This window comes from Petaurus breviceps, unplaced genomic scaffold, assembly GCF_028583685.1.
Source record: "Petaurus breviceps papuanus isolate PSGF00001 unplaced genomic scaffold, PetGlider_PUasm1.0 91133, whole genome shotgun sequence".
Lineage (NCBI taxonomy): Eukaryota > Metazoa > Chordata > Mammalia > Diprotodontia > Petauridae > Petaurus > Petaurus breviceps.
Window position 1 is genome coordinate 32,326,621 of NW_027187419.1, and position 13,532 is coordinate 32,340,152.

The 13,532-nt window shown below is 40.6% G+C and overlaps 1 protein-coding gene across 3 annotated transcripts in view; it reads right to left on the reverse strand.

The window, feature by feature from the left end:
- FAT3 (FAT atypical cadherin 3) overlaps window positions 1-13,532 on the reverse strand; it is a 760,616-nt gene that overhangs the window by 49,984 nt on the left and 697,100 nt on the right. For all 3 annotated transcript variants that reach the window (XM_069080441.1, XM_069080440.1, XM_069080439.1), the window contains 3 exons: window positions 11,210-11,353; window positions 8,317-8,514; window positions 6,009-6,807 (listed from right to left, as the gene is read on the reverse strand). In XM_069080441.1, coding sequence (XP_068936542.1) covers window positions 6,009-6,807; window positions 8,317-8,514; window positions 11,210-11,353 — 1,141 coding nt within the window. The remainder of the gene's footprint in view (window positions 1-6,008; window positions 6,808-8,316; window positions 8,515-11,209; window positions 11,354-13,532) is intronic.

The window sequence follows — 13,532 nt, forward strand, 5'->3', positions numbered from 1 at the left end:
TGGTCAGTGTTGGCCATTTTCCTTCCCTTTTCAAACCTGTATGTTACCTTGTGCACATGTTAAATTTTGCAGCATGTCAAAAAGTAAAATCATCAGAACAGACTACTTTGGCTCACCCACCCCTAGGACAATCACATTTACAAGGGTGTTCAAACCACCTCCTAAAGCCTGAAGCTAATTACTCTGCTTTGTAGATATTTTCTGTAATCAAAACATTAAGAGGTTTCAAACCGGGAGCTACTAGTCTGCCTGGCTACTTACTAACCATGACTACTAACTTGGGAATGATGTAGGGCCTAGCCCAGCCATGTTTGAACAGCTTCCTTTTTTGTCAGATGCATGATTTAAAAGTTTGCAGAAGACACACAGTATTGTATTAGGTAATAGCTGGCAATCTTTTATTTTGCTTTGGTTTTCTGGTCTGGACTCATCTGTGCTTTCATCAAGTTTAGTAAAGTCCCAAGAGAGAAATTTCTTTCTCTCAATGCTGATTGGCAACTTATAGTCTTCTAGAGCAGCCTGAAGTACTGAGAGGCTAAGGGCTCTTCAGGTTAGAGAGGCAGAACTTGAAACCAGGGCCTCCTGACTTCAAAGGTTACATAGTATCTGTCACAGAGGTAACCTGAACAGAGGTTTTTCTGACTGAGGGCAACTTGCCTTGCACTAAGCCACACTTCTTCTAAACTGTTATTAACAAGCCTAATAGTTTTAGTGACCATATGAGGATTTTCAGCTGCTCCCAAGGTATTCAGTTCAGACAGCTTCTTTGCCCAGGGTGAGGCTGCTAACAATATGCTCAACTTTGAAATAGCTTTAATCTCATAGTCAGGCAGTAATTTAAGATACAGGAAAGTTTTTGTGGTTGGCAAACACCATCAGTCATCATTCATATTTTGACTTGGACCACTACCTAGATTTGTATCCAATTCATCCCAAGACGGAACCAGACAGGGTCATGGTAAAGAGTTAATATCTCACATTGGAAATAATCTTGGCCAAAGCCCCACCAGTTCCCTTCTGTCTTTTACTCAGTAAGAAAATTTAAACTATAGAAATGTACAGTACCTGTTATGAGTTGGTCTCCTGTGATTTTCTCACAGAAGCCTGGATCATACAACATATTTGCTTGGCTGAACCACATTTTCTGGATGATTTCACCACTGTTCTGAGTACAACTTCATGCAATGCTACTTTCCATGGCATATATGTATGTATATATGTATATACACATACATACATACATATACATACATAGAGACAGACAGATATAGATATAATTAAATACTAACAATTTCATACAATATTGGAAAGGGAAGTAGCAGTCTCAGATTCAGGGAGACCTGGGTTTAAGTCCTACTTCTGAGACATACTAGCTGTGTGATCTTAGACAAGACTCATAACCTCTTGGAATGGTAATGGAAATTTGAAGATCTTCCTTGCCCCTTAATAAGTCTAAGGAGATTTGAAGATCTTCCCTACTTTGAAAATATACTCTGTCCCCTACTAGGCTGAAAGTAATCACATGGAGCCTGTGGAGGGAAGACTTTGATGAAGGGTGGAGCAGAGCCCACAGGAAGATGGGAGTCAGATAGCCTTGTGAGTAAAAGTTGGTTGGTTTGTGGAAAGGCTAAAGGGTGGTGCGGCTCTGTGTGCTGTTGTGGCTTATTGGCTTCTCTGCTACTATGATGGAACTGGCTTACTGGTTTGGGGATTTGGTTTTTCTGGTGTCTAAATAAATGTTTGCCTCTGTCTTATATATGGAGAGTCTGTTATATTTTGCAATTGAGCACTATGTGGGTATATTTATAGTGATTGTGGGTGCTGTGAATATTGCACTGGCTCTCTGTGCCCTGGGAAAAGCTATAGCTTTCAGAGAAGGTGTTGATCTACACAGATAGAGCAGCTTCCTCACAGGAAGCTCCCTATAGTAATGAAAAAACAGATCTGATCCAGACAAAAATTCTACCATATTGCAACCATTACAGAGAAGTGATATTTATGTAGCCCTTTGAGGTTCATAAGGACCTTTTACATATATTAATTCACTTGAACTCCACAACAACACTTTGTTGGTAGGTACTAAATTATTTTCACATTCCTATTTTATAGATGATGAAATTTTGCTTCAGAGAATTGATTGGTTTTGGCCTTACTCAAAAAGCCGGAAAGTGCTAGGGAGAAGATGCGAATTCAGGTCTTCCAGACTCCAAGTCTAGACTTCTATCTAGAAACACCATGTTGCCTCTCACCATCAGGACAGTGGAAGAGCTAATCCTTCTAGACAGATCAAGAAGGAGTTCATACAGGTGGGACACTATGTATCTACACCTACATCATTTTGCTCTGTAACTTCAAAGAAATATCTGTTATGAATGGTTACATGTAGGAAATGGATTGTTTGTGCTGCAGGTATTTAAGAATGGGCTGATGGACCTTCCATATATACAAAACAAACATTCAGGGCTATTTGAAATCATAAATGCCTCTCTTTCCCTTCTGGTCAAAGATAACCAATTGCTTCCCTGCATAATGAGGATAGTGACTGATCAATGGGCATAAGGGGGAGAGGACTTGTAGTATAATTAATAGTAATAATAGTATTTATATAGTGCTTGCACACCTGTAAAACACTTTAAATATATCATGTCATTTCATCCTTCCAACAACAATCTTATAAATTAGGTGGGATTATTATCTTCATTTTGTAGATAAGAGAATAGAGGCTGAAAGAGGTCATTCAAGTGACTTAGCCCAACGTCACACAGCTGGAGAGTAGCTGAGAGAAGATTTTAACTCAGGTTTTCCTGTCTTCATGTCCAGAGCTTTATCCACTATATTTTCTGGCTGATTAGTCTTAGTTGAACCTCAAAAAGTCTTTTGAGGTACATACAACAGAAATTACTTTGCTTGTATCATAGGTACATAAAGACAGTTTAAACACAAACAGTCATACAGCAGTTCAGTGACTTGGTCAAAGCAAATACTTTGTAGAGCTGGCACGATAATCCAGGTCTCCTCCAGGTGTCTATCTAGTAACATTTTACTCTTACCTTATGATACTTACCTACTAACCCTCCTACACATACACATACACACACATGCATGCCAATATTGCCAAAGTAATATTGTCAAAAATATTATTACCTTCATTTTACAGAACAGGAAACTAAGTGTCTTGGGTGGGATTTGAACTAGGACTTTATGACTCGAAGCCTAGTTTCTTGCCATTGTAGTATGTTGCCTTACACTCAAACAGCATGTAGCACAATGTCTGGCATACAGTAGGTGCTTAATAAATGTTTATTTAATTAAAATATGCTTCCAAGCTTCTTATTTATTTCATATAGCTGAAATCAAGCCCTTGGAAAAATGCCAGGAGGGCAATCATCTAGTTCTCCCATGACTACTCATACTTTGGTCAATTCTTGAGGCCTCAATGATGGATCCTTCTTGTGGACCCACCTCACTTCTACATGTTGGTTAACAGGCCCTTTTAGAATGAGCTGGGTAATACTTTTCCACTCTCCCTCTTCTCTTTCTTCCCTGGTCAGATTAGGTTTCATGTGTAATTTCCCTTCTGCCTGATTTTATACCAGGTTTCCATGTGAATCAATGTGTATGAGGTGCCTATCAGCCAGCGGCAGCAAGAGGCAATCACACAGCCTCCCTCGCACCGGCCAAACCGCTGTTCACATGCAAAATTTAATGGTGGCTGGAATTTAATGAGGCCAACTGGCACTAAAAGTCAGGTCTTCTTTCATTCAGTCACAGCAATTCAGCATTTTTGTTCAAAATGATAATGATCATCAGACTCAAAAATCTGTATGAGAAAAAGACTAGTTTTTTATGGGGCAAGGAATAGAGGAAGTCAACGCTGTACCAGCAGGATCATGGAGCTTAGACTGGTGAGGGCCACCATATGTAATATGAATTACTCCACCCAGGGGCCAATAAGGCCACCTCCAGACCCTGTAGCTGATTAACCCAAGGCACAAAGGGGTTAGGCTCGTGCTTTAACTTACAAAGAACTCTGCTCAGGCCGTCCCCCATGCCTAGAATGCTTTTTAGAGCCTCTATTTCCCCCTATGCCCAGAAATCACTTTGTATACATGCTGTTTCTCCACAGTAGAATGTGAACAATAAGAACTGTGTTTCCTTTTGTCTTTTTATCCCCAGCACCTAGCAAGGTGGTTTACCCATAGTAAACACTAAAATGCTTGTTGAATTGAATTGTTGATTGCATATTTGTTACTTTTATCACTGTTAATCATTTATAAATGCCTTACAGGCCACAAACATTGACAGAATCATCATTTTGTTTATTGACTGGATAAGGCATTGAACCTCTCTAGGCCTTAGCTGCCCCATCTACAAACAGAGTCCATTAACACCTTGCCTCTTTGAAGAGAGGGTTATGTATCTCATTAGATCCATTATATTTCTAAGATCTATGATTCTGTGACATACAATAATTACACAAATGAGGGGTGGTTAGATGGCGCAGTGAAGAGAGCACCAGCCCTGTAGTCAGGAGGATCTGAGTTCAAATCTGGTCTTAGAGACACAAAAAACTAGCCATGTGACCCTGGGCAAGTCACTTAACCCCAATTACCCTACCTTTCCCCCTCCAAAAAAAAAAAGCAAAAAAGAAAAATAATGATACAAATAAGACAATAAGAAAGGGAGACATTGATGTTCTCTTGATTGCCAAGACTGCAAACCTTTCAGCAATTCAGGATTTGCAAGGTCTTGTGTCCCACCCTTCAGGCACCTACGATTTGATTCCTGAAAAGCATTAGTACTACTCATGAAGACAGAAATTCAGGACAAGATCCCCAACATGGTTTCCCATCTTGCTTCACACATACAACCATCAGCCAGAGCAAAGTTCCCATTTGCAAGGTTTTTCAGTGTCTGTACATAATGACTTACTCACCTAGAAACAAGGTAACATGCTGTTCTCGACAGCTTCTCGGGACTCTGAGAACATGTCATTTCAGTTCTCTCTGTGGCGTGTGCCAAGGTCACACCGTAGGGGGGCATGGCTGGTACATTTGCTCCTGCAGAGTAGGGCCCCACCTTGCACTGAGCCATCCCACCTCCTGCACTCTGCTCTGTATACCTCCATTAAGCTCCTCACAGTGCTTTGTTGCATAAATCAGCTTGCTTACTAAGGTAATCTAGGTAACACATGAACAGCTGGCCTGCATAAATTGTGTGTGGCAGTGACATCTGCCAGACACAAAAGCACTTTGCATATAATGCAGGCATTCAGATAGTCCGGCTTGGAGATAATTAACATATCCAACAGGTCCGGTCATCATTGAATCTGGCTGATGAAAACACACACACACAGACACAGTATGTGTGGAGCACCCACAGGGTGGTTGGCACTGTTCTGGGTGTCTGAACCCAGAATGGAAATGGAAGCAGGAAAACTGTTAACGTATTCCTTTTACTACTAAAAATATTCCATGAGTGGACATCATAATCATGACATCCCAAACTGTCACGTTACAGTATCTTCTACCAACTGGGCAAAGGGAAATTTACTGCAAGTTAAGGGGTTGAGGATCTCTGCCCCTTTCCAATGAGTCAAAGGGTTACTTTGTAAACTTGCTCCATCCTGGAATTGATTCCTCCATCAGTCACCTGAGCAAAGGTTCCCATTGCTAAGAAAACCCCAGGTATACGATTCTAAGACTGAGGCAATGACATTGTCTGTGCTCATAAGACAACAGAGAGAGATGTCAATGAGCATGACCTTTCCCTGACCACTGTGAGTGTGGTGCCGCTCTACACATGTGACCTTTGCCCCTTGAAAGGTCAAGGTTCACTGACTTATTACAGCAATAAACAAGAAGGATCCCAGTCTTGCAGCTCCGACCATCGCTGACTGTTCTTCAAGATATCTAGGCCCTGCAAGTCACTCTTTCTAACCAGTCTCCCCAAAAGACTGGAGGGATTGCTAGGAAAATTCCCCCTTGAGGGATTAAAATTAAACTCACCATTACACGTACAGCGCACGTTCCTATAGAAGCGAGGACACACAAAGCTAATGCGAGCCGTGCTGTAGGTCATCAGAGAGTGTGAGTCTATGGACAAGCTTTGCTCACAGTGCTGTTCCTGGCAATCCAGTCCAGAGCAATTCTTCTCCAGGATGGCTGAGATACGAATCACATTCTCCAAATGCCTCCTCGCATTGGACAGCTTCTGGATGAGGTATGCAGGCTTGTAGAAGCCACCGCTGTGCATCTGCACAGCAAACAGCATGTCCAGCTGGTTGGTGCCAGCCACAGGCTGGATGCTGATGATGTGGAGGCTGTCCTGTTTCTGGGAGAGGACAGCATTCCGGAGGGTCCTTCGGAACCCATGCATATGCAGCCCAACAAAATCCTCAGGGGACACGTTCTCGAATCGGATGGTGACTGTGTTCTGCAGCATCTCCTGGACCAGCTGCTCTACATGGACAATGACGTCGATGGGCACCTGGAAGCGGCCATCACTCACGGAAACATTCAGAATGTACTTACCGCTGTCCAGGCCTCCCAGGGCAATGATCTTTCCATCATGGGTGTTCACCTTGAACAGGCTTCTCTGCTCAGACTTCAGTGCGTACGTGAGCACATCATACACATCCTGGTCAGTGGCATGGATCTTTCCAATGACACCTCCAGGGAAGTCATCCTCCATTGTGACAATAAAGATCTCTAAGGGGATGGCAGTGGGCTTGTGGATGCTTTCTTCAATCACCCGGACACGAACATAGGAGTGGGAAACTTGCTGGGGTTTGCCTGAGTCCTTTGCCTAAAATATTTGAGGAAGAAACACAGGAATTAAGAGAAAAAAAAAGTCCCATACTTTCAACTGTTTCTTTTTTTTTTTTTTTAGTCATTTTCTCTCAAAGTGCTGAAGATATGCATTTAAAGTAAGGGGAGTCATTTGTCACTTTCAACTCCCAAATGCACCACTGATTGTTAACAGTAAGGCCAGACAAGAGAGTAGAACTCGGGGTAGAGAGAAACGTGACCCAGAAAACACTCTGATGGCAGTTTCCAATTTGGGTAGAAGGCAGAAGTGAGGCTGCAGACAATGTGTTATAGCCAAGAAAGTCTTGGTGCTCTAGGGAAATCTTCACTTTGATTCAGTTTACCTAATTTTGATTAAATGCTCACTGTGTACACCAGAACACTATGGTAGGTATTCAGTGAAATTTAAAAAAAGTTCTCCGCTCTCAGGGATCTTACAGTCTAGAAGAGGGGTCATAATACATACAAAAACAATTATAATATGAAATAATGCATCTTCTTCATGGGTGTGTGTGTGTGTGTGTGTGTGTGTGTGTGTGTGTGAAAGAGAAGATGAATTTTTGTTAACTTGAAAAAATGAAAGAAACAAAAGAAGCATGTTGCTCCAATGCCAATGCCAATCTGGGGCAAATGAGCCCAGTTTAACTGGTGAAATCTGTTTCCAAGATAAAGTCTGCTTGTTTTGTAAGGAGGCCTGTTTTACCTCCTCAGGTAATTGAGTACCCCAGGATCCAATGCCTAAGGTAACGTAGCATCATTCACCCGCTTGGGTGGCCCCTCCCATCAGCTACACAGTGGCATCACTGGAGAGCAGGAATTCCTATTCTCTGAGCTCTGACAAAGGAGATCTCTGCCCATACCTTGTTAGTTCCTTTCCCCTTCTATTTTTTCTACTCCCCCTACATCCGTTGTCCCACAGAAACTGATACTCCAGGGAAGGGCATGTGAAGATGAGCCATCCCCTAAACTCTGTTGCTTGTTTATTTATTCTTGGTTCCATCCATTTTTTTTAAACAAAATTTGCAGAAAAGGAACAAGATTAAGTGAGCTGGGTCAAGAAGATGAGGTTTCTCTTCCTACAAAAACTTAAAGAGACATCTGACCTAAACCAAATATAAGATGCTGATTCAAGACCTCCCCACTTATGGTGATTCAGCAGACAATGCCATTGCAAAGGAGGGAGCCTTGTACAACTGAACAATATTTGGGGGGGCAAACTGGACCCCTGGGACAATTTTAAATAAACTTAAGCAGATTGATTGCCCGCTCAAGCACATCCTAAGTAAATGCTAGGCCTGAACAATGATGCCCTCATTTCTTTCTATTCAATTTCACATGAAGAGCCTGCTTTTATTAGTGTGAAATTGAATTTGAGCTTAAAAGGGGAACGTATTCCTACATGGCCACTAAATTATGTTTACTTATGCAACAAAGAGAAACTAAGCAACAGGCACAATAAAAAACAGAAACGAAAGACATCTGGTCCCTAGAAAGGGCAAGACAGTACCTGGATGTAAAGCACATATTCGGGAGAATCTGTGTGCCTAAAGATTACTGCCGATCTTAAGATCCCATGAGGATCCAACACAAACTCCTCTTCCTCATTCCCTGCCAAGATGGTGAAGGTAAAGGGGGGCCCGTTGTGAAAGGAATCTCGGTCTGTCACCATCAGCTGCAGAATACTTGTTCCCACTGGTTTGTTTTCCTGCATAGTATGGGAAAAAAAAGATTAAATTTATTCCTCTCTCAAAAAAAAAAAAAAAAAAAGAAAGCAAACCATTGCTCACCAGAATTACAATGTTTTGAAAAGGAAGTAGTTCCCATGATATTTTATTAGCTTCGGCCAAATACTGGTGCTTATTAACAATTTTTATTTTACTCCTTTTCCCTCTCCAATAAAGGTCATATTTATGTTATACATTTTTCACTTGCTTGGTTTTTTTTTTTTTTTAAGTTCTAATGGTCTTGAACTGTGGTCAATTCCCTGATTCACTGAAACATTCATGGCTACTTGAAAAAAACCCAAAAAACCAGGGATGGAAATAAGCTTTCACAGGTAGGCTTGTTTATAGGACAACCCTGGAGATCCACCCAGGTCAAGAAAACTTCAACCTACTGGGAGCTGCTTTTTCTCAAACAGTTGCTACAACATTTACACAGAGAAAAAAAATTCCAGGATACATTATAATACGAGACTTTGCAGGCTGGGGAGGGCATTCTAGAAAAATTAACAAATTGATAGTAAACATACAGAAGCAAGCTATAAAAAGAGTATTAACTTTAGGGTTTTAACACACACAAAAAGCTCAAATTGAACATACTTAGTAGACAATTAGTTCATTTATCATTATCATGATTATATCATGTTATATAAATATATAATATAAATTATATATATTTAATTTTATATAGCTATAAGTCATATAATTTAATGCATTTTATATTTAATAATATATAATTATATATTCATTGGAGATGTGTGGGGAGGGGTGCCTATAGCTTTAATGTCAGTAGAAAAATTTTTATTCATTTAAGCAATCAGTAACTCAAGTAATATTTTACTGATGCTCTCTGCCTCTCCTCCCAAATGGTCTTTCTCCATAGGCCTTGGGTCAGAGGTTATCCTCACTTGGATTAAATTCCTCTGTGGCTTAGGAGGTGAGTTACTCACTGCTCTTCATTCAGATTTCAGGGCTCTTATAGGTCGGAACCAGAGTCAGCTTTGCCAGTGCAGACCTTTTGATGACAAAGATTTAGGATTAAGTGAGTCTGGGTTAGAGAGATTGATAGAATGATACATGTAGCTTTGGCAGGGAGGAAAATGCAGGGCAGGAGCATTGGCTCTCGGTCCTGAATTAGATTGAGTCTTATCAAAACCATGTGTGGGAGTAAGTCAGAAGATTGGGAAGAGGGAGGGAATTATTCTGAAGAAGAAAGATAGCAGGACCTTCAACAACTGTCATTTTTCTCCTCCTCTCAAGTGTCCTTTCAGTTAGCAAGAACCAGATGCAAGATCCCTCTGGAATCAGTTACTGTCCCTTCCGGGTTCAGTGAAGATTTATTGCTTCACACTGCAATATACTCAACCCTGCACCAAGTGTAAGATTTATTTATTTATTTGCTCAATCTATACAGCCACTTCCCTCCAGGGAGGAAAGACATAATAGTCGCCTCAGGGGCTTGCTGTCCATGAAAAGAGAGAGATATACTGCAGAGGCCAGGCGCTCCAGGACCTGGAGGAGGTCACAACTTGGAGGGGGTGAGGGGCCTCTGGTCTTCCATTCTTCCCTTCCTGTTTGGCGTTTGAAAACAGTCTGCCAGACTGATTGATATATGTCATAAAATGAAAATTAAGTACCTGGAGTCTATCTTGTTTTGAGGAAAGGACAGAGGACAAAAAGCTGTAGGGTGGGAGGGGGGAAGGAAGAGTCCGGGAGAGGGGCATCCTCCTAGAGAAACTGAGGCAGGTGTAGAAATTAGGTAAATATCTATGTTGGGAGGATGGGGATCACCTCATACAGTTGTTGGAAATAAGACAAGAAGGGGAAGAAAATTAAGTCTAGCTGGGATCTAGGAGAGGCAACCAAGAAAATACCAGCAGGTGGAAGCATCAGATTTCATGAAAAGAGGGGGTAAAAATGAAGACAACACCTGCTTGTTCTGTAACTACTCTCACCCTGATGCCTGAAAAGTAAGGGTTCCAATACGGGTCTATCTATTTAAGAGGCACTGTCCAGCCTCAGACTTTCTTCTGTCTGTAGAAGTCTGGGGAAACATGGGGAGTGGGGGTTGATTCTAGAGGTTCGAGTCTATACTGGGGTGAATCTGAGAGCTGTCTGGGACTAAAATAATATCAACACTCCACCTCAGGGCTGCCCTTGATCCTTCATACAGAGGGAGATCTAATCAATAGCTGGCCTTGTGTGTACTGCTGGGGTGTGGTGTTGCAAAAGTTTTTGGAAGTATAAGGATATGAGGCACATGGCCTTTCTCTCTGATGTATGAGTCTAGAAAAAACAGGACTAAATCATCACATCTTACAGCTGGATTTTAAAGGGCAGGTGGGTTATAAAGCGTGAAATAAGTTTTTGGCACTGATTCAGCTCTCTAGAGGGACACTGCTTTGTCCAACTGCCAGACCTCTGAGCTCCCCCCATCCTCCTTCCGCTTGATGAAATATTCAGCACCCAACTGGCTTTCCTTGTCCTTGACAATCCTGGGGTTTACGTTCACTCCCTTCACACTCTAGACAATAATCAAGATGTAAGGTAGAGGTTCTTTACTACAAGTCAAGTGAAAAGGGTAAGCTGATGTTTAGCAAAAAGCGTCCAAGAAGAAACAAAAAGCAGCATCGTAAGAGGTCTCATCTTGGAGATTTTTATCCACAGAGGCGAGTTTACCTGGATTACAGCGGTATAGTTAGCTGGTGTGAAAACAGGCCCATTGTCATTTACATCAGAAATGTCTATGTTGACTGTCACAGTGGATGACATGGCAGGAATGCCACTGTCCGTAGCCTGAATGAGTAATGAGTATCCAGACACCTGTTAAAGAGAGAGAGCACACTGAATGAACAGCTAAGAAATCCACAACTCCTGTCCTTATGGCTACACCCCAAACAAATTCAGGCAAAGCAGAGCAACTCTGAGTAGTTCATTATGTGCCTGGGGAGCTACAAAAACTAAAAGGCTATATATATATATATATATATATATATATATATATATGTCTCTATATACACATATATATGCATGCACATACACATACATAACATGCATATACATAAATATGTATGTATCTCTCAAATATACACGTACAATTATTTTTTAGTGGGGGAAGGGGTCAGGTCATATGATTGTACTGGTAAAGAGAACGTCTAGTGAAGAAACTCCCTTTAACAATATAGATGAGTACTTTGACATTGCAATTTAGGAGTCTTAGAGAGTTGTGGGAGGCAATGGGAGGTTAAATGATTTGCCCAAGGTCACACAGGGCTAGTTCTTATGTCTTTTAGGTTCTAAGACTGCTCTCTGTCCATTCTGCTACATATGCTCATTTTAATCAATCAACCATAAAAATTGATATGCTTATATTCACGAAAGTTCTACATGGCAGTAGTACCTAGGTTCCATAGGACATTAATTTATTCCTCTAGTCATAGAGGACCATAGACTTATTCAAGATCAAACAGGCCAGGATTTGAACTCAGGTCCTCTAACTCTAAATCACTGGCATGGCAACACACTGCCTGCTCTGTCCTGTTCGTAGTGCAACTATGAAACAATCCACTGCCTTCACACTTTGTTATTCTGGGATTTCATACAACATCTGCACTGTGGCCCAATACATGCTACATGGCCTCACGGGAATATCTGAAAGGCTACTTTGGGGGACAAAGTTGTGTGATGCTAGATTCCTCATGGAACCTAATGGATACATTTATTACTCAGATTCCATTATTTTACAAATATTATCAAGTGAGATACTATTTGTAAAGTGTTTATAGCATGGTACTTTGCACATAGTTGATGTTTAATAAATGCTTATTCACATCCCCATTCCTACTCTCCCACCCTCTTTAGTACTTTTAAGTGGTTATATGAAGGACAAGTCCATCTCTCTCCAGCAGACCTTAAATACAAGATTTTCTCTTATGGCCTCTTCTACTCTGCATATTATTATACATAAGAGATTAGCCTCATTACTTTATATGTATCTCTAGCACTTAGCACAAGTTCCTGGAACATGGTGTTTAATAAATGTTTATTGACTGATTGATATGTTTATAATCCACATATAATCTCAGCCAGTTACTTCTATGATACAGTTAATACTATCTCATTTTTAAAAAATAGGATGTTGAGAATTAGGTCGTTGAATAAGCAGGGAAAGTATAACCTTTCCCATCTAAAATTCTATATTATAATAAATTATACATACGTAATTAAGTAGCATTAAAGTTATATATGTATTTACACATACATATGTATACACATGTACACTTATGTACGCAGACCTGTGCACAGCTCCACTTCAGAGACAATTCAATATATAAAACTCCGGATTTTCAGAGAAAGAAAAATTAGAGTGATAATTCACTTTATGAAAGAAGTCACCATTAATAAGTGTTTGTTGAAATGAATTAAACAGTGAGTTCCCCTAGCACATTGAAAATGTCATTTAATTTATGAATATTTGATCTACTCAAATCTTTTAAAGAATACTACTGCATAACATAAAGTACATTTTAATATTCCATCTAAAGATGAGATCCTATTAAGTCAGTAGGAGGAAAACCATTAGCAAAGTCAAGGAATTAACCTTGACTTCAAATCAAAAAAGTCAGTTACTTGTTTGTTTAGCCAGATAGTAGTACTTAGACTCTTAGATGTTATTTCAAAAATCAATAAATTCATCCATATGGATGTTTCCTTTACCAAAGCAGATCATAGCCTTTTAGCCCCTTATTCAACAGCTTTGTGAATTGCAGTGGCTAAAAAAAAAAATCACCAGGTAGTCAAGTTTCTGGTAAAGAGTCCCTCCAAGTTTGACTAGGCTGGTTCCCCAAGGAAAGACATACAGACTGCTTCAGGGCCCTATATTTGCAGCCCTTCTGGAGTGGAATGCCTTGAAATGGCTTCCCTCTCCTCTTCCTGCTGCTACTTCTGCTACCAATAAGCTCCCAGGGTTACAGGGTCACCTCCATGATCTGATGAGAAGGAA